This window comes from Stenella coeruleoalba (assembly GCF_951394435.1).
Source record: "Stenella coeruleoalba genome assembly, chromosome: 11".
Classification (NCBI taxonomy): domain Eukaryota; kingdom Metazoa; phylum Chordata; class Mammalia; order Artiodactyla; family Delphinidae; genus Stenella; species Stenella coeruleoalba.
Window position 1 is genome coordinate 41573144 of NC_137157.1, and position 26768 is coordinate 41599911.

Genomic DNA, 26768 nt, shown 5'->3' on the forward strand with positions numbered 1-26768 from the left:
CACAGATCAATGGAACAGAATGGAGAGCCCAAAAATAAACCCATGCTTATATGATCAATTAATCTACAACAAAGGAAGCAAGAATATAAAATGAGGGGGAAAAACCCTTTTCATTAAATAGTGTTGGGAAAACTGGACAGCTACATGTAAAAGAATCACACTGGACTAGTTTCTCACATCACACACAAAAATAAACTCAAAATGGATTAAAGACTTAAATGTAAAACCTGAAACATAAAACTCCTAGAAGAAAACAGGAGCATGCTCTTTGACATCAGTCTCAGCAATATTTTTTTGGCTCTGCCTCCTCAATCAAGGGAAACAAAACCAAAAGTAAACAAATGGGATTGCATGAAACTAAAAAGTTTTTCCACAGTAAAGGAAACTAACAACAACAACAAACCAAAAGGGCAGCTCACTGAATGGGAGAAGATATCTGCATATGATGCACCTGATAAGGGGTTAATATCCAAAATATACAAAGAACTCATATAACTCAACATCAAAAAAACAAACAACTCAATTATAAAGTGGGCAGAGGACCTGGAATAGACATTTTTTCAAAGAAGATATACAAATAGCCAACAGACACATGAAAAAAAGATGCTCAACATCACTAATCAGGGAAATGCAAATCAAAACCAAAACAGGATACCACCTCAGACCTGTGAGAATGGCTATCATCAAAAAAGACAAGAAATAACAAATGTTGGCAAGGATGTGAAGAAAAGGGAATCCTTGTGCACTATTGGTAGAACTGTAAATTGGTACAGGCACTCTGGAAAACAGTATGGAGGGTCTTCAAAAAATTAAAAATAGAACTGACACATGACCCGGCAATTTCACTTCTGGGTATTTACCCACAGAAACAAAAAGACTAATTAGAAAATATATATACACCTCAATGTTCACTGCAGTATCATTTACAATAACCATGATATGGTAGCAACTTAAATGCCCATTGATAGAGATGAATAGATACAGAAAATGTGATCTATATACACAACAGAATATTACTCAGCCATAAAAAAGAATGAAATCTTGCCATTTGTGACAACATGAATGGATTGAGAGGTATTATGCTAGATGAAATAAGTCCGAGAAAGACAAATACCATATGGTCTCACTTATATGGGGAATAAAAAAACAAACAAACAAACCAAAAACAGACTCAGAGATACAAAGAACAGGTGGTTGCCAGAGGGGAGGGGGTTGGGGGTGAAAGAGATGAAGGGGATTAAGAGGTACAAACCTCCAGTTATAAAATAAATAAGCCATGGGATGTAATATATAGCATAAGGAATATGGTCAATAATATTGTAATAAATTTGTATAGGGACAAACGGTTACTAGACTCAATGTGGATCATTTCATAACGTATACAAATGTGAAATCACTGTGTAGTACAACTGAAACTGACATAATATTGAACATCAACTACATTTCAATTTTAAAAAGTTATGTTTACACTATACTGTAGTCTATTAAGCATGCAATAGCATTATGTCTAAAAAATCACTGTACACACTTTAAGTAAAAAATACTTTATTGCTAAAAAATGCTAACCATCATCTGAGCCTTCATCAAGTCATAATCTTTTTGCTGGTGGAGGGTTTGAAATATTGGGAGAATTACCAAAATGTGACATGGAGATACGAAGTAAGCAAATGCTGTTGGAAAGATGGCACCAACAAGAGTTACTAGATGCAGATTGCCACAAACCTTCACTTTGCAAAAACAAACAAACAAACAAAAACAAAATATCTGTGAAATGCAATAAAATGAGGTACGCCTGTAGTTTTCCTTTTTGTACTGTCTTCGCCTGCTTTTGGTATATGTCATTTCCATTCTGCTACTTGCCCATATAAGTAACTTGCCAATATTCCTGTATGTGAAGTGAGTTTCTTACAGACAGTATATAGTTGAGTCACACTTTGTAATCCACACTGCCAATATCTGTCTTTTAATTGGTATATTTAGACCATTTACAGTTACTTTAATTATTGATACGTTAGGGTTGAAATCTATAATTTTATTTTTTGTTTTTTTGTTTGTTCTGTGTCTTTGTTTCTGGTTTATTTTTCCTGACTTCTTGTGGGTTACTGAAAAGCTTTTTAGAATTTTATTTTATCTATGGTGTTTTTGAGTATATCTCTCTGAATAGCTTTTTTAGTGGGTACTCTAAGTATTATATAAATATAACTTATCACAGTATACTGGTGTCATCATTTTACCAATTCAAGTGAGATGTGGAAACCTTACCTCCATTAATGTCCCTCTACCCTCCCCTGTTCACATTATAAATTGTCTCAAATATGTTTTCTACATACATTTAGATCCACATCAAACAGTATTATAATTTTGCTTCAACTGTCAAACATAATTTGGAAGACGTAGGATAAGAAGGAAAGTCTACTGTATTTACCCATAATTTTGCTTACCATGATCTTATGTTCCAAGGTTCTTTCTTTTATCATTTTCCTTCTGTCTAAAGAACTTCTCTTAGCCATTTTTTTAGGGCAGGTCTGCTGGCCACAAATTCTCTTACTTTTCCTTTATCTGAAAATGTGTTGACTTCTCCTTCATTGCTGAAAGATATTTTCACTGGATAAAGGATTCTGGATTGAAAGTTCTTTCCATCCAGCACGTGAAAAATGTGGCAGCTCCTTCTGCCTCTACGGTTTCTGATGAGAAATCCAGTGTTCTTGAATAGTTTTACCCCTACTGGTAAGGGGACTTCAAGATTTTTATTTTGTAGTCTTTAGTTTCCAGAAGTTTGACTATGAGTGTTTGGTTTGGATTTGAGTTTATTCTGTTTAGGGTTTGCTCCACTTTTAATCTGCAGGTCTGTCTTTTGCCAAATTTGGGGGGTTTTGGGCCATCATATGTTTGAGTACTTTTTCAGCTCCACCCACTTTTCTGCTTCTGGTACTCCAATCATATCAGTGTTAGATATTCTGTTATAACCACAGGTCCCTAAAGTTCTGTTCTGTTTTGCTTGTTTTTCTCAGTTTATTTCCTTTTGTTGTTGAAAACAGGTAATTTTTATCGTCTATCTTCAAGGTCATTGATTCTTTCCTCTGTCTCCTCTCTTCTGCTGTTGAGCTCATCCACTGACTCTTTTTTATTTTGGCTATTATAATTTTCCGTTTTAAAATTTCCATTTGGTTCTTCTTTATTCTATTTCTACAGTTCTATTTCTTTCCTGAGACTCTATTTTTCAGTTGTTTCAAGCATGTTCGTAAGTATTCACTAAAGGCTTTTTATGATGATTGTTAAATTCTTTTGTCAGATAATTCCAACATCTCTGTCATCACACTGGCATTTACTGATCCTCTTTTCATTCAGTTAGATCTTCTCGATTCTTGGTTTGATATGTGATTTTTGTTTGAAACCTAGACATTTTGGGTATTATGAGACACTGGATCTTATTTAAACCTTTTCTTTTATGTGGATTCCTCTTATGTAGGCAGGGGGAGGGAAGTGAGACACCTTCTCATTACTGGCAGGTGAGGTGAAAGTCCAGGATTCCAAGGGGGCCTTCACTGACACCTGAGGAGGGGTTTCCTCATTATGGACAGGCAAAGGTGGGACTTTCAGCTCTCCACTATACCTCTACTGGTATCTCCTTGACTGGGAGGGTTACAAGTGCCTCATTACTGTTTCCTATGTGGTCTCCACTGATAACAGCAGGGGATGGGACCTCATTAACAGCCAGTGGGGATGAAAGTCCCAAGTCTCCACTCCACCTTCCCTGACACCACCCCAGGAGAGAAGTTGGGGCACATCATTATAGCCTGGTAAGGGCGAAGTCTAGGCCTTTGCTGTTGTGAGTCAGGGTGGAGCCATGTTTTTTCTGTTGTGTTTGGCTGTAGTAGAAAGTTATTTTCTAAAAGTTTCTATCGTGCTAAATAAGCTGCCTCTCTTGTGGTCCTGTGGCTAAAAAGCAGGTTTTTGGGGAGCATTTTTTTGTCTGTCCCATTCACGATTCTGGGTTGTTGGCTTTGTCAGTTCCTCTTCTGGGAAATATGAGGCAAAAAAAGAAAATGCAGGGAACTCACCACCATGTCATTCTTTGGATCCTTAGCTCCCTACCTGCTCTGCCACCTTGTCTCCATCTTCAGTCTTCCTATATTTGTTTTGTACATAATGTCCAGGTTTTTTAGTTGCACTTGGCAGGAAGGAATAGGGAAAAAAATATATCTACTCCATCTTCCCAGATTTATTCTCACATAATCAATAAACAACATTAAAAAGTAATACATGTGAGATTTCTACTGTTAACAAAAGGGATCGTGGGTTTCTAAATTCTGAGAAACACTGATTTAGAGATTTCCTTCTAACTCATTAATAAGCAAGTAACACTTATTTAACCATAAATCTGCCTAAAATCTTCTAATCTTAAAAATCAAACAGCTTTTAAAATAGTTTTCTAAAATCAAGACTCCTTTCATATCTGTCTACTATCACTGTCCAAAAATATCTTTTTTTTCCTTTTGGGATGACTTATTTTTAGTAAAAAGCTATTGAGTCCTGGGTGTTTTCTTGTTTAGTTTTAAATACAGAACATACTTCACACACTAGCAAACCAAGTCATGTTCATAATTTAAATTTTTCTAATGTGAGATGGAAAGAGAACAGTCTACACAAATACTTAATTACACAAAGCCCCAATCCATCATATATTTTTATCTAGTGACCTTTTTAGAATGCATAATATATTTAAAGCTACTAATGCAAAAAAACAAAACCCAAAAAACCAGGAATACGCAATTTCTGATCACAATAATATACACAAATGTTAATAAAATTGTGCTAAACTTTTAATGAGGCAATCTTTTTAAAAGAAACCATATCCAAACACATAAGCCTGATATATAGTTCATTATTGCTATAATAAATAACTTTATATATTAATAAACATCTTGAATTTACAAAGTCATTTTCATCTGACAATACATTAAAAAAATACCCTTTAGCATATTTACACTAAGCAAAATGAACATATAAAGACAATGGGATTTTCTAGAGTAATAAAAGACATTTTTACTAGTAGCCTAGTTATTATGAGAAATTAGCCACTTTTTACTCTGTTGAGCAAAACTGCTCTAAATTCTAGAGGACAGAGCAACATCAAAGTAAATAAATAACTATTTTTAATATATCTAATAGTGAAATGAAAAGTTGACATGACATGCAAAAACTGCTCCTTAGTCTCAAATATGGGACTGAAAATAGACATGTTTATAAACTATAAATTCTTCTGAAGTCTAAGTAATGGACCAGTGAACTTTTCAGCTCATTAAGGAAGTCTGAACTCCTACAAATAAATGAGACATGCTTTCAATTCTATTTCCCTTTACCCAAAACTTATTTTGTTCCAGTAACAGATAGATCAATGTTAACTTTATACAAACAGTATTACCACTAGAGCAGCCTAAATAGGACATATATGATATCTAAGGCTTAATGCCATTCAAGTTGTGATTACTGACAAGTTAGCAAATACCCTGTCAATTATTTTGGTATACAAAAAAACTGTCAGCTAATTTTTCCTTTTAAGGAAATAAATTTTTAAGAAATACAGACCCGCCTTTCAGGAAAATGTTCTTAGTTTTGAAATCATACAATTAGGCAACTGAGCCAATAGTCATACAGTTAAAAACTGAAGGTTTTATGGAAGATCTAAAATGAACTTTCTAAAAAGAAGTGAATAATATGTTTCTCCCTCTCTAATAGAAGTTATGACATATTATAAAAGAATGAAAAGCTTAAATTAACTATAGCTAGAGTTGTGAGTAGTTTTTAAAAAGACATATATATATTAGGACTAAGATTTTTCACAATTTATTACTACACTAAAAAATACACTTGAACAGGAAAAACTTTTATTATCTATTACTTAACAAAGGCCAGCTGAATTAATGCATTAAAGCTTATGTTAGTAGCCTATGGAAATCTAAACAATTTCACATATACCATCTTTCTTAAACTTTGGTATCTACATTTATTTACTTGGGTGAAATAATGTTTTAAAAATTACACTGGCCAATGCCAAGATTAAAGGCTGTAAATGTAAATACTCATGCTAAGAAAATATGCTTATGAATCTTACTATATATTGAAAATCTGCAGTCATGAATTTACCTTATCAGCTTTCAACTTTCTAAGGAAAGATGGATTGTCATATCCCTTTGCTTGCCTTGCCTCTTGCAAATGGTTGATCATCCACACATTTTTTCTCTGCTTTGCCAAATCAAGTGCTGATTCACCCTGATAATATAAGCAGAAGAAATTCACGTTAAAAAAATATTTTTTTATTTTATTTTTTATTTTCGTTACAAACTTTTAAAGCACTTCCACAAAAATAAATTGACTGCAGTATTAGTTCATTAACATTGTTTTTACATTTGGCAAAGTCAATTACTAAAAGACTCTAAATCATATATTACTTATACCTTCCCATTCAAGGTACAATCAGAAAATGTATTTATACCTCTTATTCTATAGATTCTATATTTGCTTGCATTTTAACTTAGAGAGTAATCAAAAAGTAGGTATTTTAGCACCTGCTGGATCAGAGGCTACCATTAAGTTTATCCAGTTATTTCATATTCTTTAAGGGTTTCATTAGTAATAGTTACTGCTACAAACCATCCTGCTGTAATACCAAACTGCCAGAAATCTCTCAGTTTAATTTCAGTGATGAACGAAGTCTGAAGAAAAGAACAGGGAAGAAAAAGAAAAGTCAACTTCCACTTCTACTGTTATATTGGTATTCTTGATCATGTTAAATTCATTCACCCATCCAGAAATTTCCAAAGAGAACACGGGTAGTAACAAAAAATGGTTAATCTTACATTATAGACTTGTAGCTCCCTTTAACTGCAAGAAAAAGAATTCCAAAGAGTATAACAGAACTAAAATGTTTTAAAGGCAGTAAGAAACAAGAAATGAGTGTCCCCAATTCTAGATCTATGCTTCTTTTTGCCTTTATTAATTTAAAATCTTATTTCTCCTTTTGCAAGTTAGATACCTACATTTTTATTCTATTTAATATTCTCCACTCTTTATATCCTTCCTTAAACAGAAAAGTAAAATTAATAATTTTGTTTACCAAAATTTCAAGAATTATGGATGAATATTCAAAATTACTTTAAAAAAAGAAAAAAACATGTTAAAATTTTATTTTAAAAAACTGGATGAAAATAAAGAAATAAGGAGCCTTGGGTTCCTTACTTATGAGGGATAATTATTAATCAAGTATGGAGTACAATTTAATTTAAAAAAAAACACTGAAAAATAAAAAGAACCAAACAACAAAATAAACACACCACTACCACCAAGAGCAACAACAATAACAACACAACAATAAAAACAAAAAGCCTAACCAATCCTTTAATAAAAAGATCAATAGTATTTAATAAGAAATGGGCTAATCTAGGTGGGTCTTCCACAAATAGGGATATTTGTTTTAAAATATCTCCTTACCTATTCCAAAATTCTATGTCACCTAGGTTGTCAGAACCAGCTAATTAATCCAAACTAAAAGATTACCTGAATAAAAGCAATCCCTTGGGTAACAACTCCCAGAGAATATCCTGCAGTTGCCTCGGTCCAGCTGAGCATCCCTTCCACTAGAGGGCCATGTGACACCTAAGGATTGCCTAGATAAAAAGATGGAGGGAGCTTTAAGCAATCTTTCAACTACTCCTCTAGTCATCTGACTACTTTTATACAGTTCTTTTATTCAGCTGGTAAAATAAACAAGCAATTAATTTAAAGAATTATACTAAAACCAGGGTTCCAAGTCAAGTCTATATTTAAACACTCCATGTGTCAGCCAAAATAGTAAATTATAATAACAACAGCAGTAATAACAAGAATCATGGAGTATTTATAGACTATGTAACTAACTGGTAATAAAAGAAATTCTTCAGGGGTTTGGTGTGATAAACATTATGGAACGTGGCAGGTGGAAGATCACTTTTTGCCTAAGTGAGGTGGAAATTCATTATGAAAACTAAGGAAAATTATTCCTTGGAGACCATCTAGGTGGGGTACTTAAGAGATATTTTCTGAAAATAGTTTCTTACCTCTTTTCAAGAAACCATATAAGCGTTTTTCAATATATTAATTAACAAAGCTCAGTAATTTTATATTTTGTACAAGCTAAAAGTTACGTCCTTTGATAACTTTAGAAAGAAAAATCATAAATGCGTAGGCAGCACTCAGATTAACTGCCCTCCCCAAACTCAGTTCATCTAAACTTATCAACCAAAAGCATGTGCAAGGGGGTGAAATATTCTTTAAATTCACAAATGAGATGCTACCATGAAAAGGGATTACTGCATAGGTCATTTTCCTTAAAGTCTTAGTATCCCAAATCACTCCCCCTCCTCACTGTTATTACTTCAGAAGATATGAATTTATTCTATGTAACCAGTATCTGGGGCCATGGTTTTTGAACTAATTTAAGTCATGTCTGATGAAAAGCCATTGACTCTCTCCCCAGAAAAGTGCTGATACTTTATTTATAACAATTTCAGAAGTCCATGGACCCACCCCCTAACCAAAATCCACTGCTGGGTCCCAGATTAAGAACCTCTAATCAAGGGTTTATGGCCATTCCTAATCCTTCTAAGGATCAAAGTAGTCATTTTAAAGTCACCTATCATTTAATATTTATTGTCTGTAAGATAAGTGCTTATTTTGATAAAATAATCATTTGTTTATATATTAAAAGAATTGAATCCCTTACTCAAATAACTAATTTACAAGGATATCAAGACAGATTTCTAAGAAACTTAAGCTTAATTTTATTTAGGAAATAGCTATTTTAGAAGAAATAGGGCCAATTAATAAATATTATAACTAAATATAATTTTTCATATTCTTTAAAGAATGTAACTTTTACTAGCTATTAAAGCCATATCCAGATTTACAGGCTCCATCTTGGTACAATTTATGGTTATCAACCAGATTTTCTTTCTCAAGACTTAAAATGAAAAATGGAAAAATACACAGCTATGAATCGACTTTATCAAATTCTAGGACAAAAAATCTAGGTTGGTTGTTTTTTATTTATTTATGAATTTTTCACTTTCAAAATTAAGTTTACTTAATTAGCTTGACATTCCACATAGCTAAAACGCACCACCTCAAATTATATATGACTAAAACAGAACCAATTTCTATTGCCTTCACTCCCAAAAAAGTCTGTTTCCTTCCATCTTCACAACTTCAATACATATCACAAGACACTCAGTTATTCAAACCAAAACCTAAGTCATCGATGTTTTTTTCTTTCACCTTCATTTCTTATCTACCTTTTCTTTTCTACTCTAAACTATCATTTCCAAATCCATTCATTTCACTCCATCACTACTTCTACAATCATAGGCTAAACTAACATCATCACTTGCCTGATTTATTATGAGAGCCTAACTGATCTTCATCTATCCCTTCCATTTTCTTTTCTTTTTTTTTTTTTTGCGGTACACGGGCCTCTCACTGTTGTGGCCTCTCCCGTTGTGGAGCACAGGCTCCGGACGCGCAGGCTCTGCGGCCACGGCTCACGGCCCCAGCCGATCTGCGGCATGTGGGATCTTCCCGGACTGGGGCACAAACCCGTGTCCCCTGCATCGGCAGGCAGACTCTCAACCACTGCGCCACCAGGGAAGCCCCTTTCCATTTCCTTAATTCTTCAATACATTCTTCAAATACCAAAGTAATTTTTAAAAAAATATTAAAAACACAAAGATTATATAACCATTCTACATAAATCCTTCCAACTATTTCTCATGACTGAGAATACAATTAAAGTTCCTTATCATGGCCTTGTACCTGTCTCTCTCTCTCAGTGTCTCACTGCTTGGTCAAAGCTGTCATTTCTACACCTCTAACATGGTAAGCTTATTCCTGGCCTTGGGCCTTGCATGTGTAGGTTCCTCTACATCAGGGGTCCCCAACCCCCGGACCAGTACTGGTCTGTGGCCTGTTAGGAACCGGGCCGCACAGCAGGTAGTGAGCGGCAGGCAAGCGAGTCAAGTTTCATCTGTATTTACAGCCGCTCTCCATCGCTTGCATTACCGCCTGAGCTCCGCCTCCTGTCAGCATTATGGTGAGCTGTAGAATTATTTCATTATATATTACAATGTAATAATAATAAAAATAAAGTGCACAATAAACATAATGCGCTTGAATTACATTTATTGCCCCCCACCCCAGTCCGTGGAAAAATTGTCTTCCACAAAACTGTTCGCTGGTGCCAAAAAGGTTGGGGACCACTGTTCTATGTGGAAAGGTTTTTCCCATGTATCTTTGCATAACTGATCCCTTATCAGACAAGTCTGAAAGCAAATGTCATCTCAGAGGCATTCACAAATCACTCTCACCTGATGTGGCCCCCTTACCCCTCGTCATGACCACTTTTGCCTATGTGTATGTGTTTTTAATTTATTTATTGTCCATTTCCTCAATACAGTATAAGTTCTGAGAGAATAAGGACTTCATCTATCTTAAACACTGACTCCCCAGCATTAAACAAATATCTGTTGAATGAATGAATGGTTTCCACTAGAAGGTGATGACTAGACTTCAGTATATTAGGAATCAGCCAGATTCCAGTAGCAAAGGTATTTGATACTTATTTCGTCCTTTTAAGTACATTAAAAGTACATTTTTAAACAAAAATCTACTTTTACACCAGTGTGGTTAAAAAAGATTATTTTTACTCTGAAAGTATAAATGTTCCCTGAGCAACTGAAGCAACTCCTTTAGACTTGATTTCCTTTAAAAACAATGTCACTCTAAATAAGTCAAACAGAGAAAAACAAATACCATATGATATCACTTATATGTGGGATCAAAAAAAAAATAAACAAACAACAACAACAACAAAACTCGAGCTCATAAATACAGAGAACAGATTGGTGATTGCCAGAGGTAGGCAGTGCACTGTGGGGAGTGAGGAAGATTAGTGAAGGGGGTCAAAGGTACAAACTTCCAGTTCTAAAAGAAATAAGTCACAAGGATGTAATGTACATAATGGCAACTATAGTTAATAATACTATAGTGCAGGTACTTCCCTGGTGGTCCAGTGGGTAAGACTCCATGCTCCCAATGCAGGGGGCCCTGGTTCAATCCCTGGTTGGGAAACTAAATGCCGCATGCATGCCGTAACTAGGAGTTCGCATGCCGCAATTAAGAGTCCGCATGCTGCAACTAAGAGTCCTCATGCCGCAACTAAGAAGCCTGCATGCTGCAACTAAGAGAGTCCGCATGCCGCAACTAAGAGGGTCTGTATGCCGCAATAAAGATCCTGCATGCCGTAACTAAGACCCGGTGCAGCCAAAATTTTTTAAAAATATTAAAAAAAAATACTATAGTGCATATTCAGAAGTTGCTAAGAGCAAAGCTTGAGGGTTTGCATCACAAGAAAAAAGAAAATTTTGTGACTGTGTATGATGATGGATGTTGACTAGACTTGTTGGTCATTTTGCAATGTGTACAGATGTCAAATCATTATGTTGTACACCTGAAAGTTGTATCATGTTATATACCAATTATACCTCATAAAAAGTTAAAAAAAAATGTTACTCCAGAGCTAGCAAGGAATTATATTTAAAATAACTCCTTTTTGTTAATGGCCAACCTTGATGATACAGTCAGATAAAATTAAAACATTAATAAAAAGAAAGTTAACAAAAAAAATAGATGTATTTCAGTAAAAGTTCTATAGGTACAATAATTAGCTCAATTATTTGACACGATAGACTCTGGAAGGTCGTCACATGAACTGTACTAGTTAAGGAAGCTGCATTCCAGTTTATCCCATCTTGGTACCAAATAATTCATGTGCTGAGCCTATAAAACATTAAAAATACAAGGTTTGAACCATTTAAATCAGTTCAACTATCTCCATTCTTACCATTACCTTTCTGTTGAAATTCATTATAGATTATTTCTTTTACTAAGACTAATCAAAAGTTTATATAATGGTTAATGTGGAGTACAAGTTGAAAAGACATTAAACTTACAAACCACACCTCAAATACTTAAAGTTCATGAATGAAGAGAAGTTATCTAAAATTTTATATGGTAAGAAAAGATATTTTTAAATGCTCTGAAAATATACACTACTAGTGTATATTTGAAACTACTACTAGTTTCAAATTCCAAAACTGTGCAGTCATCTTGTCATAATTCTTTGGTACAAATGTAATTTCAATATATTTATATGACTTTTGGCAAACTCTATGGAGACTCACTATTTGCTGTAGTGAAAATTGGTTCTATTTTTTCAAAAATATAACACTAAATACTAGAAATGTATTCCTGGGGCATGACTCACTTTAGGAATGGCTATCTAGTAGCTAAGAGATGAAAAAATAACACTCTAAAGCAATTCAGATAATAAAACATAAGGTCATCTCATTAATTTTTTTCTCATGGGGACATTGGTCAGGTTTAGTCAAACTCCTCCTTTCTTATACTTTAGGCCTTGGGGTCAGCCTAATTTACCAATCACAGTGTTATGAACTTTTCAGAACTTCCTATTTAAAAATGTTTGGAAAAGCAAAAATTTCTCTCTATGATTTCAGAAGTGGCAGAGAGTTATGCTAGCATAGTCATGAAAACTAGCTTAGAGTTCAAGCTCAAGACTACACAAATCTTCAGTCAGTCAACAAATACTTAGAGCGCCCATCACACGTCAGGCACTATGGTAAGTTGACTTTCCTCTTTCCATACATTTACTAGCAGATACTAGACCATTCTGATCACTTTGGGTAAAAACACGAAGACTTGAAATTTTAAAAAAAGAAAATACATGGTTTTCTCAATTTCTTACAGTTTCCAATAAGATATTTGATATTTACTTTTAACTAATTAGACTCATTTATAAAAATTGGTTATAATCGCAAATAAATTTAAACTATTTTATTTTAGTAATTTAACCTTCTCTTCTTAGAGTAATCAGATAGAGGAAGAACTATTCATTGCAACATAAAAAGATGCCCTGATCCAGCAGGAGATAACCTACTTTTTGATTGGCATTTTAGATTATTATATGACTCGAACTCCTTTCATATTTAATTAGCACATATTCCTTACAAATTTAAGAAGTATGACTCAGAAAATACTACGGTCTATAGTCAAAATGAAAGAAAATTTGTCAATGGGCACAAAGATATTTATGAATGCACATTATTAAAAGATGATGTTTAAAACTTTAAAGTCATTTCACAGAAAGAGTCTGTTGCTGAAGACATGGTGGATTCTGAAGCTTTAAAAATGAGAATGGTTAACCAAAATTTAAGACTACCAATAGCATTTTCTTGCAGGTATTCATAAAATATTTATAAATTCCTAAATGCTCAGAGTGTAAATGTTAATTGTGCTTTGCTCTTAGATAATTTTGTATAATTTTTTGGTATATTTTTCCTGGATAGTCCAGCATTTGGGGGAGAGGAGTTCTCCTATAAACATCATGAAGGTGATTATCAAATTTAAAGGTCTTGAACTTTAAAAAAATGAGACAATGAATGACCAAGTCAAAAAATTACTAAAAGTTATTATGCATACTTGTGATATAAACTTGTGCTTCTCTGCAATGATCTTCTTAAAGAAACCAGAAAACTATTCAGCTATAAAAACAGATTATGTAATTTAATTTCCAAAAGTCAATAAGAATTCACTAATGAAAGGGTCACCAAAATCTGAAAATTACTCCAATACTAAAAAGACGAAAGTAAATAAACCAGTCTTTCAAAACGAATTCTTGCATGGAAGGGTTGAGCTTAAATGAGAAGTTTCTTCCATCTCTGAAAGTCTCTTAAAAAACCTATATTTTATTAAGGAATTCCCATCTTGGTAACCACATTTCACAAAGCACAATCAATACAGGCTAGTTTTACCTTGATATTCTGGGCATCGACATTAGCTCCAGCTTCCAGAAGAAGACTAATGACTGTGGTATTCCCTGCTAGTACTGCCCAATGCAGAGCAGTGTTTTTGTGATACTTGTCACCAAGGTTAACTGAAACATTGAATGTTAAAAGCAATCTAGTTGGATCCACACTGAAAAGGAAAAAAAAACACAACAACAACAACAACCCTAATTTCAATTATAGAAATCATTACAGATACTAAACTGATTGTGGTTGCATTCCATCTTGGAACACTTCTATTCTAACCTATTTTCAACAATTTTATAATGAGTAATGAGACAACATTCTTAATATGAAGTGTTAAATACATGCAACACCATATAACCTAAACTACTTCGAAGAGAGAGCACACTTCGTCCTGACATTTATTATTTTTCACCTAGGGATTAATGCCATTAATATCTATATAATTAAACAATTAAAAATTTAAATCTAGATTGCTCCAAAAATGATTTAAGGCAACTTACTAATTAGTATGTTAAAGTTGCCAATATGCAAATCACATAAAAATGAGTCACTTTTTAAAAAGAAGGTAACGTCTTCCATTCTTGGAAATTGTTAAAAGAAGAATACCTTAAGGATACTACAATTACCAACATAAAGGTAAACACAGAAACTCAAAACATCCAAAAAGGTAATTTATGTTATATACTATGTACTCATTATAAGAATTTTAAATATTAGCGAGTATAACATTAATTGCTTTTTCTCATCACTTATTTTTACATTTTATTATGCTGAAAGTTATCTGAATAAGTATTTTATAAATGGTTACATACCTATGTGTTCTATAAGCTGCCCACATTAAAGGCGTCATCCCATTCTGATCCATCATATCTACATCCTGATAGAGTAAAAAGAAAGTCAGACAGTAAAAACTTTTAAGTTCCTGCCAAATTTACTGAGAAAAATATAATATACACATCACAGGAGAAGCCAGCGTAATAACAGTACTCAATCGAGGGTGATTTATGAAACTTTTTCTTTCTTAACTTTAAAATAAAACTATTATCACTGAATATTTTAATTAATGTGGATATAAGTATCTAATTTACATATATTAAGTATATATTCAATATTTAATTAACTTCTATTTCTCGTTTTCCCTTTTAAGATGCTTCACTCAGCCTTTCAATGTTTTCATTTAAAGATCTTAACATACTCTTGATCTTTCACCCACAAAGGATCGATTAAATAAATGACTTATGTCTCTGAAAAACTTATTTATACTAATTCATGATAGGAGGGAATAATAAAACCCTGCTTATTCCTAGGCATTTTAAAACAAAGAATAAATTCAATAAACTTCAACAGATTCAAAAAAGTTTGTTTGCTTTTTATCACTATCACTACACATAAATATTTTTAGAATTAACTAATTCTACAAAGTTTGTGGTGAAAAAGCAAGGTAATAAAGCAATCCTCTGTCTTACTCCCCACGATTTTCACTTTTTTTAGCTCATTATTTTGGTCTTTACCTCCACATGTTTAAAATATGATACCTGAATTGCTACTTTTTGATTTTTCAGTTTTAGGCATTACCCTAAATATGCATATTTTCCATATCCTCAATATGTAAAATAGCAAATTCTCTCTTTCTTCTCACTGCCCCATCACAAATATGCACCCTTCCTATTCTTTCCTCTGAAAAGATCTACTGTAATTCTGGTTCTATAAATATTTGATATTTACATTACTATAAATATATATGAATACTATTCCCAACAAAGTATGTAGTAAACTATGATTACTTTCCTCTCCTACCCAACTTTTTTGCTTTCCTTGGTACTGCATTTTTTCTCCCTTTTGCTTAGTTTTCTTTTTCTTTCTTTTTAGCAAATTAGAATTAAAACTACTACCTGTTCAACCAAAACTCTTCTCAAGTTATCTAAATCTCCTTTCAAGACAGGCTGATGTATCAGGGATTCTATCAGTTTCACTTGCCTAAAATTCCTTCTCCTGATCCACTCCAATCTGCCTGAGGCACCTGTCTCATTAACTAGAACAGGACTTCTTTGAAGACAGAAATTATTTTAAATTCATCTTTGTATTCTCAGTGCCCAGAAGAGTAGATAATCAAAAAACATTTGTTAAATGAAAAGACATGTTTATCTATCTACTCTTCCAGACTTCGGAAAGGCATGGGCTTTAGAATAAGACAGACATGATTTTGAATTCCTAGCTCTACCACTTAATAACTATAAAACTGGCAAAATTACATTAATTCTCTGAAACTCAGCTTTCCCACCTACAAATGTGAATACAAATAATGGCTTCATAAGACCCCTGTGAGGATTAAATGGAATAATGTGTGTAAAGCAAACTAATTCCATAGCCTGGAACACAACAGACATTCAATAAATATTAAGTTTCCTCTTCTTCCCTTCCCCATCTCCCATTCCTGGATTACATTAAACCAGCAGATCTTATCCAAGTTATGTTATCTAATTTACCAGTCAGTGGAGAGAGGACAGAGTTATAGTGAGTACACTATAAAACACTTCATAACTCTGTGTAGCAGTTCTCTGTAAGCTACTATTACTGATGGGAGTATGTCTCAAATATCCAAATGTATTGAGGCAGAAAAAATGCTGAGAACCACCACATTGACAAGTGACAACACATATCCTTGGACATCATCAGTTTTAGTCTCTTTCATGAAAACTGTAGTCAAATGTTATGCCTTATCACTACACATCTATTTCTAAATTTATTTTACGTGTTGTTGGGAACATCTCATGTAACCTCACTCAATAGTTACATTATACATGTTGATTTTTTTCCACTAAAAATCTTAAAAAAAAATCTTCTCTGAAGAAATGACATACTTCCTTGTTTCTTAGACGAGAGTTAAGTTCTGTCACTTATTTTACTTCCTTCACTGCCCTGGTTTGAAGAAAGCTCAACTAAATTTGATGTCCAATTAAAGCAAACATGTAAATTCTTATATTTAAGTTTCTTCTTCCTTTTTAGTTGTAAGTCTTTTCATATCCTTTTTAAAAAGTGACAGTATTTAAAATATTAATAAGTAAAATAAAAAATGTAAAATTATGCCACATCTGTAGAGTACTAAAAGAAAAATGAAATTCAACCTTTTCTTTCTTTGGGTCGGGATTTAAAACTTGGTACTTCTTTTCCAAGTTCAGCCTGGACGTATGAGTATTCTCTATTAGGAAGAATTAACAAGCCCAGATCAAAAGGTTATGGTAATTCCATGATCAACAGGGCTCCATTACTTAGCATTTTCCCCTTTTTTTCCCTGAAAATCATCCAAAAGAATTGGTAGTGAGCACTGAATATATTTAACAGTATAACTAACATGAAACAATTGTGAAGAATAGAATGACAAACTGAATGGAAATGTCACAAGCCCTAAGAATGTAAATTTGATAAAATTAACCAAAAATGGGGGGGAAATGGAAAAAGGCTGAAAAGAAAGTATAATGAGTACCTAATCTGTAATAGCTATGAGTCAAAGGATATTATTTAAAGCTGAAAAATCAAGTAATAGAAATTTATCAGAACAAGTTAACACTAAGAAAAACAGTATAATTGACTAATGTCAATGTAAGACAGGGAAGAGAACGAAGAAATTAGAAATATACTAATTTTATTACTGCTTATAATTGGGAACTAATCAGAACTAATAAAAATTGAGCAAACATCTGATTAAAGTGAGGGAGAAAAAGAGAACTGTGTGACTGAGGAAAGAATTACCAAGCAGAAGAAAAGAGCAAGCACAAAGGCCCTAAGACAGAAGCTTATCAGAGCTGTTCAACGAACAGCAAGAAGACGGGTGTGGTTAAAGCAGTAGTGAGGGGGAGATGACAGAAGATGAAATCAGAGGTATCCAGGGCTAGGCCACACATGGTTCAATAGGCCAGAGAAGGATTTTGGTATCCATTTCAAGTATAATGTAATGCACATTAGAGTGGTTTTCTTTTACAATATTTTAGCATATAGATTGAAAACCAGTCTGGAAAAATATAAACTAAACTGTTAAAGGAAGTGATCTCAGTGGGGAGAGGAGGTAAAGGAAGAGGTGGGATTTCATTCTCTAAGTCATACTCTTCTATTATGTTTGAATATTTTACAATAAGTATGTGTTACTTTTCTAAGCAGAAAAAAAAACTCTTACTCATGAAAAAGAAAACTACTTGTCAGACATTTATTAACATTATCATGCATTTACTGCACAAGCGGTACTGTGACAAAAATCTCTGCCCTTGAAGAATTTTATAGCCTACATACTATGTCAGAGTTAAAATGATTACTGAAACATCCAAACTCCAAAATCAATAAGCTAACAAAAATAGTGAAAACTTTACACCACTTTTCCTACCCAGTTAAAAACTGGAAGAAAAAAAGTGAACATGTATTGTAAACTTATATCTGTAATACAGAAGGCCACTGAAGACAATGCCACGTGCAACAGCGCCATCTACTGCTTCAACTGCCAGTGTAGAAGGAACCGTAGGAGAACAAAGATGATCCCTTGTGGTAGCTGGTCTCCAAAGATGGCCCCTAATAAACCTCCCTTCCCAGTATTCACGCCCTTGTGCTCCCTCAATGAACATGCGCTGGCACTGTTACTTGCTTTAACTGACAGAATGGAGCAGAAATGCTGTTATGCCAGTTCAAAACGTCAGACAGCTTCTGCTCTTGCTCTTTTGGGCACTCTGAGCCACCATGTAGGAAGTCTGGCTTCCCTGCTAGAGAGACCACATGGAGGGGTATCTTGGAGAAGAAATTCTAAGACTGCATGGGGAAAAAGAGAGAGGCCTAGCTGTCAACTGAGCCCAGCCTTTTAGCCATTCCTATCAAGATATAAGGTATGCAAGTGAGCCATCCTCCAGCCCAGTTGAGCCCCCAGACGACTGCAGCCCCCTGCCATTATCACAAGAGGAACCACCCAGCCAAGCCCAGTCAACCCACAGAATTGTGAAATACAATGGTTGGTTGTGTTCTAAAGCCATTATATTTAGGGGGTAGTCTGTTTACACAGTAATGGATAATAAACTCCCCCTTCCAGCAATTAATTTAACCAGTCTATGCCTCTTTTCCTTAGCAATAGTGTACAACACACAACTGTCACTGACTGTCACTGCCAACAGCAAATACCTTAAAGGATTCATAAAATAAATACTATTCAAATTCTAAATCTAATATTTTAAATTGAAATAACAAATATATGTTAATAGCACTGAATTAAAATCATTTGTCTTTCTCTTATGATAAGTTCCTTAGCTATAAAACTAATGTTTAAGTACAATGAGAGAAAACTCATGAAAGAAAAACTGAGTGACATTACTTTTAACAAAATACATGTTATTGAAACAAATGAAAATCATGGTACACAGAAACTGATAATATTTAATATGATTATAGTCACTACATATTCAGGAGAAATCAGGAAGAATCACTTAAATCATGAGAATTTTTCTGACATGTAAGAAGCAGTATTTTATATAGCAGAAACAGAGAAAATGACTTAAGGAATGTATCCCCCTTGAGAGGGACTTAATACAGAAAATAACCAGTAATATGTTCAAAAAAGTTTAAATGAATTCAGATGATATATTCAAAAGATGTAATTAAGGGAAAAAAATAGATACTTAAAATTTCTCCCTTACTTTCTGGAATTCATCTCTGTCACTACTGGAAATTAAAAAAACCCACCTTAATGGATCATTATCTAGATCATAACTGGTTTTCATATTTTTATGTTAACTACATTAAACAGCTCAATATCAAACTAACTATATATTTATTTATTCTCTTCATCCATCAGAAAGTACTATTTAAATATCACTAGACTGTTACACTTGTTAACACCAATAATATTAGGTATTTAAACCATGAAGAACGTTTGGTTAAAATCTACCCCATTGTGACTTTTTTTTACCTGTCCTTTTGCTATGAGATAAGCAACAATTGAGGTATGTCCAAACTGGGCAGCCAGATGAATACAGCTACATCCTTCTCCGTCAATTAATGAAGGATCTGCACCATATTTCATTAGTTGCACGACCATAGATAGATGGCCTTGTCTAAAACGTAAAAGAATAAACACTTAAATATATAAAGTTATTTCAAACAAGAAACTCTGGAAAGATCTTTTTTTAAAAAATAGGGTAATGGTGGAAAAGATTACACAAATCTTATTTTATGTTATTTTAAAATAGGTATATGTCAAGACACATTTAGGATTTTATGTTCTTAAGTCTTAACTGGTATAAACGGTTTTTGAAAATTTATAGATACTCATAACTTCTTTAAATATGTAATAAATAGTTACTATATTCTATTAATCCTATTCCAATATGACCTTAATTGTCCCATGAACTAGATACTTCTTTCACTGTAAACATATGTAGGCTGCAAAAGTATTCCAAAGTTTAACACCATCTTATAATTAACTGGATTAATATCAGCATGGTTAATTCCTTAAGGACACTTTGGACAATAAACTTTGCTTCCAATGCAGGTAACACTGGACAGCAATACATTAGCACATTATTGATATTAATTACTGGCATAACAAGTTCTCCCATTCACTTCCTCATATTCTTTTTAAAGCTACTTAGTTATAGATTGCTAAAGGAACCAAAGGGGAAAAAAAAATCCAGAATTAAATTTAAACCTTGTGGCCCAGTGCAATGGAGTTGAATTTAGGTCTCCTCCAAGTTGATCCACAATAGCACCTTTCGAAATATAGTATCTATAAGACAAAATTTTAAATAATTAAGACAACTTTCATTTTCAATTTTAAGAAACTGTATGAAAAATAAAGAAATGTTTTTCATTTTAGATCTCATGCTAGTTTATGCCTTGGACAATAAACAATCTTTTGTGAGTTTTTAAAATACATTAGCAGAATTTTACATCAAACATATCACTCTCTTTTGTTCCACAAGTAAAAGAAAAGTAATTTTTTAAATTACAATAAAGAATAGCAAAGCCAAATAACAATCATATAAAAAAGAAGGCAGTCAGAGAACCACAAAGATTTGGATCCTACAGCAGCCATCAGGTAGAATTTTGGAATTACAACAGCTGTAGAGCAGGCCAGACACATAGCCTACCATGGGTAGAAGCTCAGCTTTTTAAGCTCAGCTTTACTTTCCTCACAAGATTACTATAGATTAAATCAAACAACATATGTGAAAGAGTTTTATACACTGTAAAGTATAACATAAACGTTCTTTATGATGCCTTATTTGTTATGCTTTTAAAGCTGAGTTGCTTTAAAAAGAAACAGCAACCTCATTTCTTACTATATTCATGTCATAACATCTTGATATTCTCTGAAATGAACAGGACCTAGCTGCTTATATAATGCTTGTTTTGGAACTGATCAATGCAATGAATCTTGAATACAAATGATTTCAAGGCATTTGATGGCAAATGTTTGACATATGTATATTATTGAGGTTCTTAAACTGTTCTAAGTGATTACTGCTTTAGATCACTAATGCATTCACTCTTAATGCTCATAGTTCCAAACATTTAATATATTCAGTACTTACAAGCTTGATTCAGATATTTTCTGCTTTATACATTTAAGTTGGTGCTTTTAAAGCATTATGCAATGAAGGGCCCAATTCCACTCTATCATACAGTTTGAAGTAACTTAAAATATTTCTAGACTAAAATATTTCCAGTCCAAAACATCAGACAGTCTGAACACAAACATTCAAATGCTCCTAAACTGTTTCTTAAGGTACCCAGTAGACATTAATGCAATAATTGAAAATGATTTTTTGAGCCCAAAGAGAAGTACAGCACAGCCAAAGAACAGCTTTGATAGGAAATATTTTCTTTAAAATTCCAACTAGAAAGCTTTCTTAAGCAATTTTATTACCTTCTCTATAGTTAATATATCTGTGTTCCTGAGACGTATTTTTACTCACATTTCAAATCCTTGCTAGGACTATGGCAATGAGTGATTTCCAAACTAGTTCTAAAGTACAACTTTTTTTTAACAAGGATAGGGGAAATTTTTTTTCTGCATGATAAAGAAGAGTAACTTCTATCACCTTTTCATTGTAAACCTCTGGAAGAAAAATACTATATTTTTATAACATGTTATTTTTTTGTAGCTTTAAGACCCTAGTTCAAACTATAAAATTCTGAGAAGATTGTATAATTCTTATTTTTAAACTCAAGCCTCCTTGCAATACTATAAGATGGTTATTATCAAGAAATGTACTTGCGGGTACTAATGATCCCTAGATTTTGAGAAGAGAATATCAATGAACAAGAGATAGCAACAAATACTTGAAAGATGAAAAGCAAAGCGCTAAAACCCAAATGTCTCCAGAGGAGAACACCAATGAGAAGCAAACCAGAATATGTTATAAAACCCTAGAAAGGCTAAGGGATTAAAGGCAATAGTCACCTCAAAAGAAAGTAATAAGAAGCTGGACTGTAAACAGAAACACTGGTTCAAAGTCAATATAAGCTGCTGAAAAATTGTTGTTTTCTAACTTATATTCTCACTGAAAGTGAGTGTGTATTTAGCATCACAATAGGCATTTTAGTGACATGGAAGCAATCAAGCAGCTGACAAAGCTAGACTAGTTTTCTTTGTGCACTGTCATCTTAAAATGTGACTACTTAAATTTTTAATATTATTATAGTGATAATTCAAACTCTTCTATTAAAGTTCAGATTCATTCTAATGTCTCTAAACTTCTCATGCTCCTGTTGATTTTAACATTCAGCCATTCAGTATTTGCCAAAAGGTGTATTCAGTGCATCTTTCCAGAGAAATTTAAGACTCAAGGAATTACATCACAGAAACACATGGGACACTGAAAACGTTGCAATGAAAGTTTACATGCTAAAGGGACATTTGGGAGGTTCCTAAGTCCCACAACTTCCAATCAGCTTTGTTATGTCTCTCCTAAATATGAATGGTCAAACATGACCAGATAGTTGAGGAAAGCTTCACACATGGAAGGAGACCAAAATAAACAGAAGAAGCCCAAAATAGACAATATATAGCGAAGAGCTTAAAAAACTAAAGTTAAAATAAATAGTCTCCAAAAAATAAGAGAAGATAATATACTCATGACATAAGAACAAAACATTTTTTTTAAGTGGGGTGGGGGGCAGAGATCAAGAGAGAATGCTTCAAATTGAAAATGCCATAGATAAAATTAGAAATTCAAAAGAAGGATTAGAAGATAAATTAAGAACATCTCCCTAAAGCACAATAGCTATAAAAGAACCATATCAATGCACAATAATGTAAACTTTCACAAAGTGGGGAATAAAGAATAAGAGCTTATATGTCGCCAGGGAAGAAGAATAAGCCACACACACACTGTGCTCTTAGAAATTATAAGCTACATATTTTTTAACAAAGCCCCATATTCATTAACAACACCTTGACTTGAAATCAAACTAAAATCAGAGACTACAAGCATTATTAGCTGTTGTTAACAAAGAATCTTGAAGTAACAGGAGACTGCTGAAGACCAAAGCCTGCACTAATCCTTTTTATTTCATTATATCAGGGTAAAATCTAAGAAATAGTTAAAAGACTTCCACTTGAAAACACTAGGAATATAAGACATCCAGGCCAGATGAAGGTCTCCTCCTTTCCAAATTATACTTACTTTAGTATCTTACCAGCATGAAAAGTGACCCAACTAACTCTGCTTGAAGCAAGCTCCTACAGTACGTCCTGATGGAACATAACTGTTACAAGGGACACTTCTCCATGGGTCTCTGGTGGCTCCCATATGTCTTGCTGAGTATATGAGAAGACTGCAAGGTCCTGACCACTCTACACAGGCCATTTCTGAGTTCTGTTTGCATCAAGCAACCTTGAGAGATGAGGTAACGTCTCCCTCTGGGACAAAGAGCGACTTTGCTTCCCATGTACTATAAAAGCAATGAATATCCACTGTGTGTGCTGCATTGACCATATCAAGCCACTCCCATAGGACCTAGGGAGCTATGCAAATATGATGTTCATGCTATTTGCTGTGCTATGAATAATAAAGTCCTTGGTCTCTACCTGAGTCATGTATCTTCTGCCAGCATCCATGAAATAGTAATACGCTGTAGCTTCTAAGAAGGGTGTAATTCTAGACTGAAAAGTAAAAAATTAATCTTGAGGCTATAAATACCAGTTAATATAGAAAACTGCATTTACTCACCATTATGTTTGTTTTAGGAAAGTAACTTGCTAAACTACGAATTGTAAGAAATTAAGTTTACCCCCCTGATTGGGAGATTGTGACTGACATATCTACAGTACTACGTACAAAATAGATAACTAATGAGAACATGCTATATAGCACAGGGAACTCTACTCAGTGCTCTGTGGTGACCTAAATGGGAAGGAAATCCAAAAAAGAGGGGATATATGTATACATAAGGCTGATTCACTTCACTGTACAGCAGAAACTAACACAACGTTGTAAAGCAACTATGCCCCAATTAAAAAAAAGAAATTAAGTTTACCCCTCTGAAGACATAATATACACAGACACTGTAGTTATTAACCCATTCTATAGTTAGTGACTTTATTCTGTAACCTCACTTGCCCATAAGTGGTGGAACAATCCATAAGGCAGGCAACATCAAGACTTTTTGTCTGTATTTCTCATTTTAGAGTTTCTTATTTATTTTTAAACACAAGACAAATGTGAATTTTTTGATCAACAGAATGAGATCAAATATATCTTAACTATAACACTTGAAGCAAAAAAATAATAAAGTAATGCTTTAAAATTCCGAGAAAACTAAGCTTAATCTAGAAGTCTACACTCAGCCAAACAACCAATAAGGTTTGAGGGCAGAAGAGATAGTAACTTCAAAAGATTTACCTCCCAAGCACTCTCTCTCAGAAAGTTTCTGAAAAACGAGCTCTACTAAAACCAGAGAGTAAACCAACAGAGAGAAAAACCTGAGATCCAGGAAACTGAAACCAACACTGGAGCAAAGGGATTTCCCAGAATGATTGCAAAGGGATTTCCCAGAATGATTGCAAAGGTAAGTCTCAAGACAATTGTTGTGCGCAGCTCTCAAGAGCAGTCTGGGCTGGAACAGAAAGATGGAGAAATTCAGGAATGATTTCATCCTACCTACTCCACCAAAAAAGGAACCAATAAATTATTTGATACTGTTTGCATACACAGATGGGTTTTACAGTTCTGTCTATGAGTATGGGAACAATTAGTTCCAATATACATAAAGTTAAACAAATGAAAAAAGAAAGCAACTATTACTTCTGACAAAAATAAAAATTCTACAGGAAAAAAACAGATATCATAGAACACTTCTGGGCTCATCAGTGATAATTTACATATGCACAACAATTTAAACTTTGCATAGTAATTTAACTAAAACTATAAAGAGGACAGAGGAAGAAGTATTAGTGGTGAGGTGTTCTAGGACATCTAGTTATCCCAAAAGAGAAAGTCAAAATATAATAACTGATAAATCAAGAAACAGCACAAAAACTGGCAATATTTATTAAAATTCAAAATTCATCCTCCTTACTTTCCTTCTCCTAAGAATTCTACAGATATATAAGAACATAAGCAAAATGGTATGTGAACAAGGTATTATTTACAACACTGTATAAAATAGTAAAAACACTAGAATCAATCTAAATGTTCACCAATAGGTAAACCATTAAATAAACTAAGTCAATACAATTAAACATTATACAGCTTTTTAAAAAGAATGATGTAGCTCTAGTTGCACTGATATGAAAAAATTTGAAGATACATAAATTAAATGAAAAGAGCAGAAAAGCATTTGCTATCATTTGTGTAAAGAAAATAACTTTCTAGATAAAAGTAACAACATAAAAATGTAATATACAAGAGTAAGTACTGAAGAAACAGCTAAAGTACTGAAGATAGTTACTTCTTAGGTACAGGACCCAGGGGGTGGGGGGGGGGACTGCTGTTTCCATTGTAAGTTTTTAAGTACTATTTGATTTTTTAAAATTGTTTATGCACTATTTTGATTAAAGTAACAGTAATTTAAAAAAATACAGATACTACAGAAGGCTAGATAATTTGAACCAACCCTCCAATTAAAGAAAACTAAAAACAAGCTCAACAAAATAAAGAAATATTTCCTAAAAGCAAATATTTCCTAAGAAGATTATGAGCATTTACCTGGCTAAGATTCAGGAGATTAAAACTGGGAGAAATTAGAAAACTGCTTGGGCACCATCTACCCTAGAGACAATTTGCTGATACAGAAGAGTTGGCCAAGAGGCAAGCTAAGCAGACAAAAGCAAAATAAGGGCTGGGACCCCAAAAAGCTGCACTGTAGGAGTAATTAAGAAACAGAAGTAAACCTGGCTCTAGCATGGTCGTCAGCCGCCTGAGTGATCCAGAAAATCTAAAGGCTTAAATTAAAGTTGGGCTTAGCAGAAACAAATGGCATCTTCTCATCTTAGGCCTCAAATTATTCAACAAATAAGTTTTTAAGCATAATGTCTATTATACATTCGAAGATAGTCAGGCACACAAAGGAATAATATAACAGATACAGACCCACACAGACTCCCAATGCTATCTTCTCAGACACAGATTATATAATAACTATATTTTCAAGTATAAGACAAGATGGAAAAGTACAGCAACAAATGAATCAAATAACGCAAGTTTAAAAAAAAATTAAAATTCTAGAACTAAAAAATAAACAAAATTGGAACTCAATGAATAGATTTAACAGCAGATTACACATAGAGAATAGATGAACTGGAAGATAAGTCAGAAGTTTCCAGAATGAAGCAGAGAAGAAAAGGACAGTACACACAGAAGAGAGGATAAGAGA

At 33.5% G+C, this 26768-nt stretch overlaps 1 protein-coding gene across 4 annotated transcripts in view; it reads right to left on the reverse strand.

Moving 5' to 3' along the window:
• Window positions 1–26768, reverse strand: part of ZDHHC17 (zDHHC palmitoyltransferase 17) — a 106786-nt gene that overhangs the window by 35775 nt on the left and 44243 nt on the right. Inside the window, exons 4-8 of one of the 4 annotated variants that reach the window (XM_079936023.1) lie at window positions 20596–20673; window positions 19858–20002; window positions 14732–14796; window positions 13920–14082; window positions 6148–6273 (exon numbers count right to left, since the gene is read on the reverse strand). In XM_079936023.1, the coding sequence (XP_079792149.1) occupies window positions 6148–6273; window positions 13920–14082; window positions 14732–14796; window positions 19858–20002; window positions 20596–20673 (577 nt within the window). Of the gene's footprint in view, window positions 1–6147; window positions 6274–6569; window positions 7668–13919; window positions 14083–14731; window positions 14797–19857; window positions 20003–20595; window positions 20674–26768 lie in introns of those variants that run through there. The other 3 variants (XM_079936024.1, XM_079936025.1, XM_079936026.1) reach the window with 3 other exon arrangements.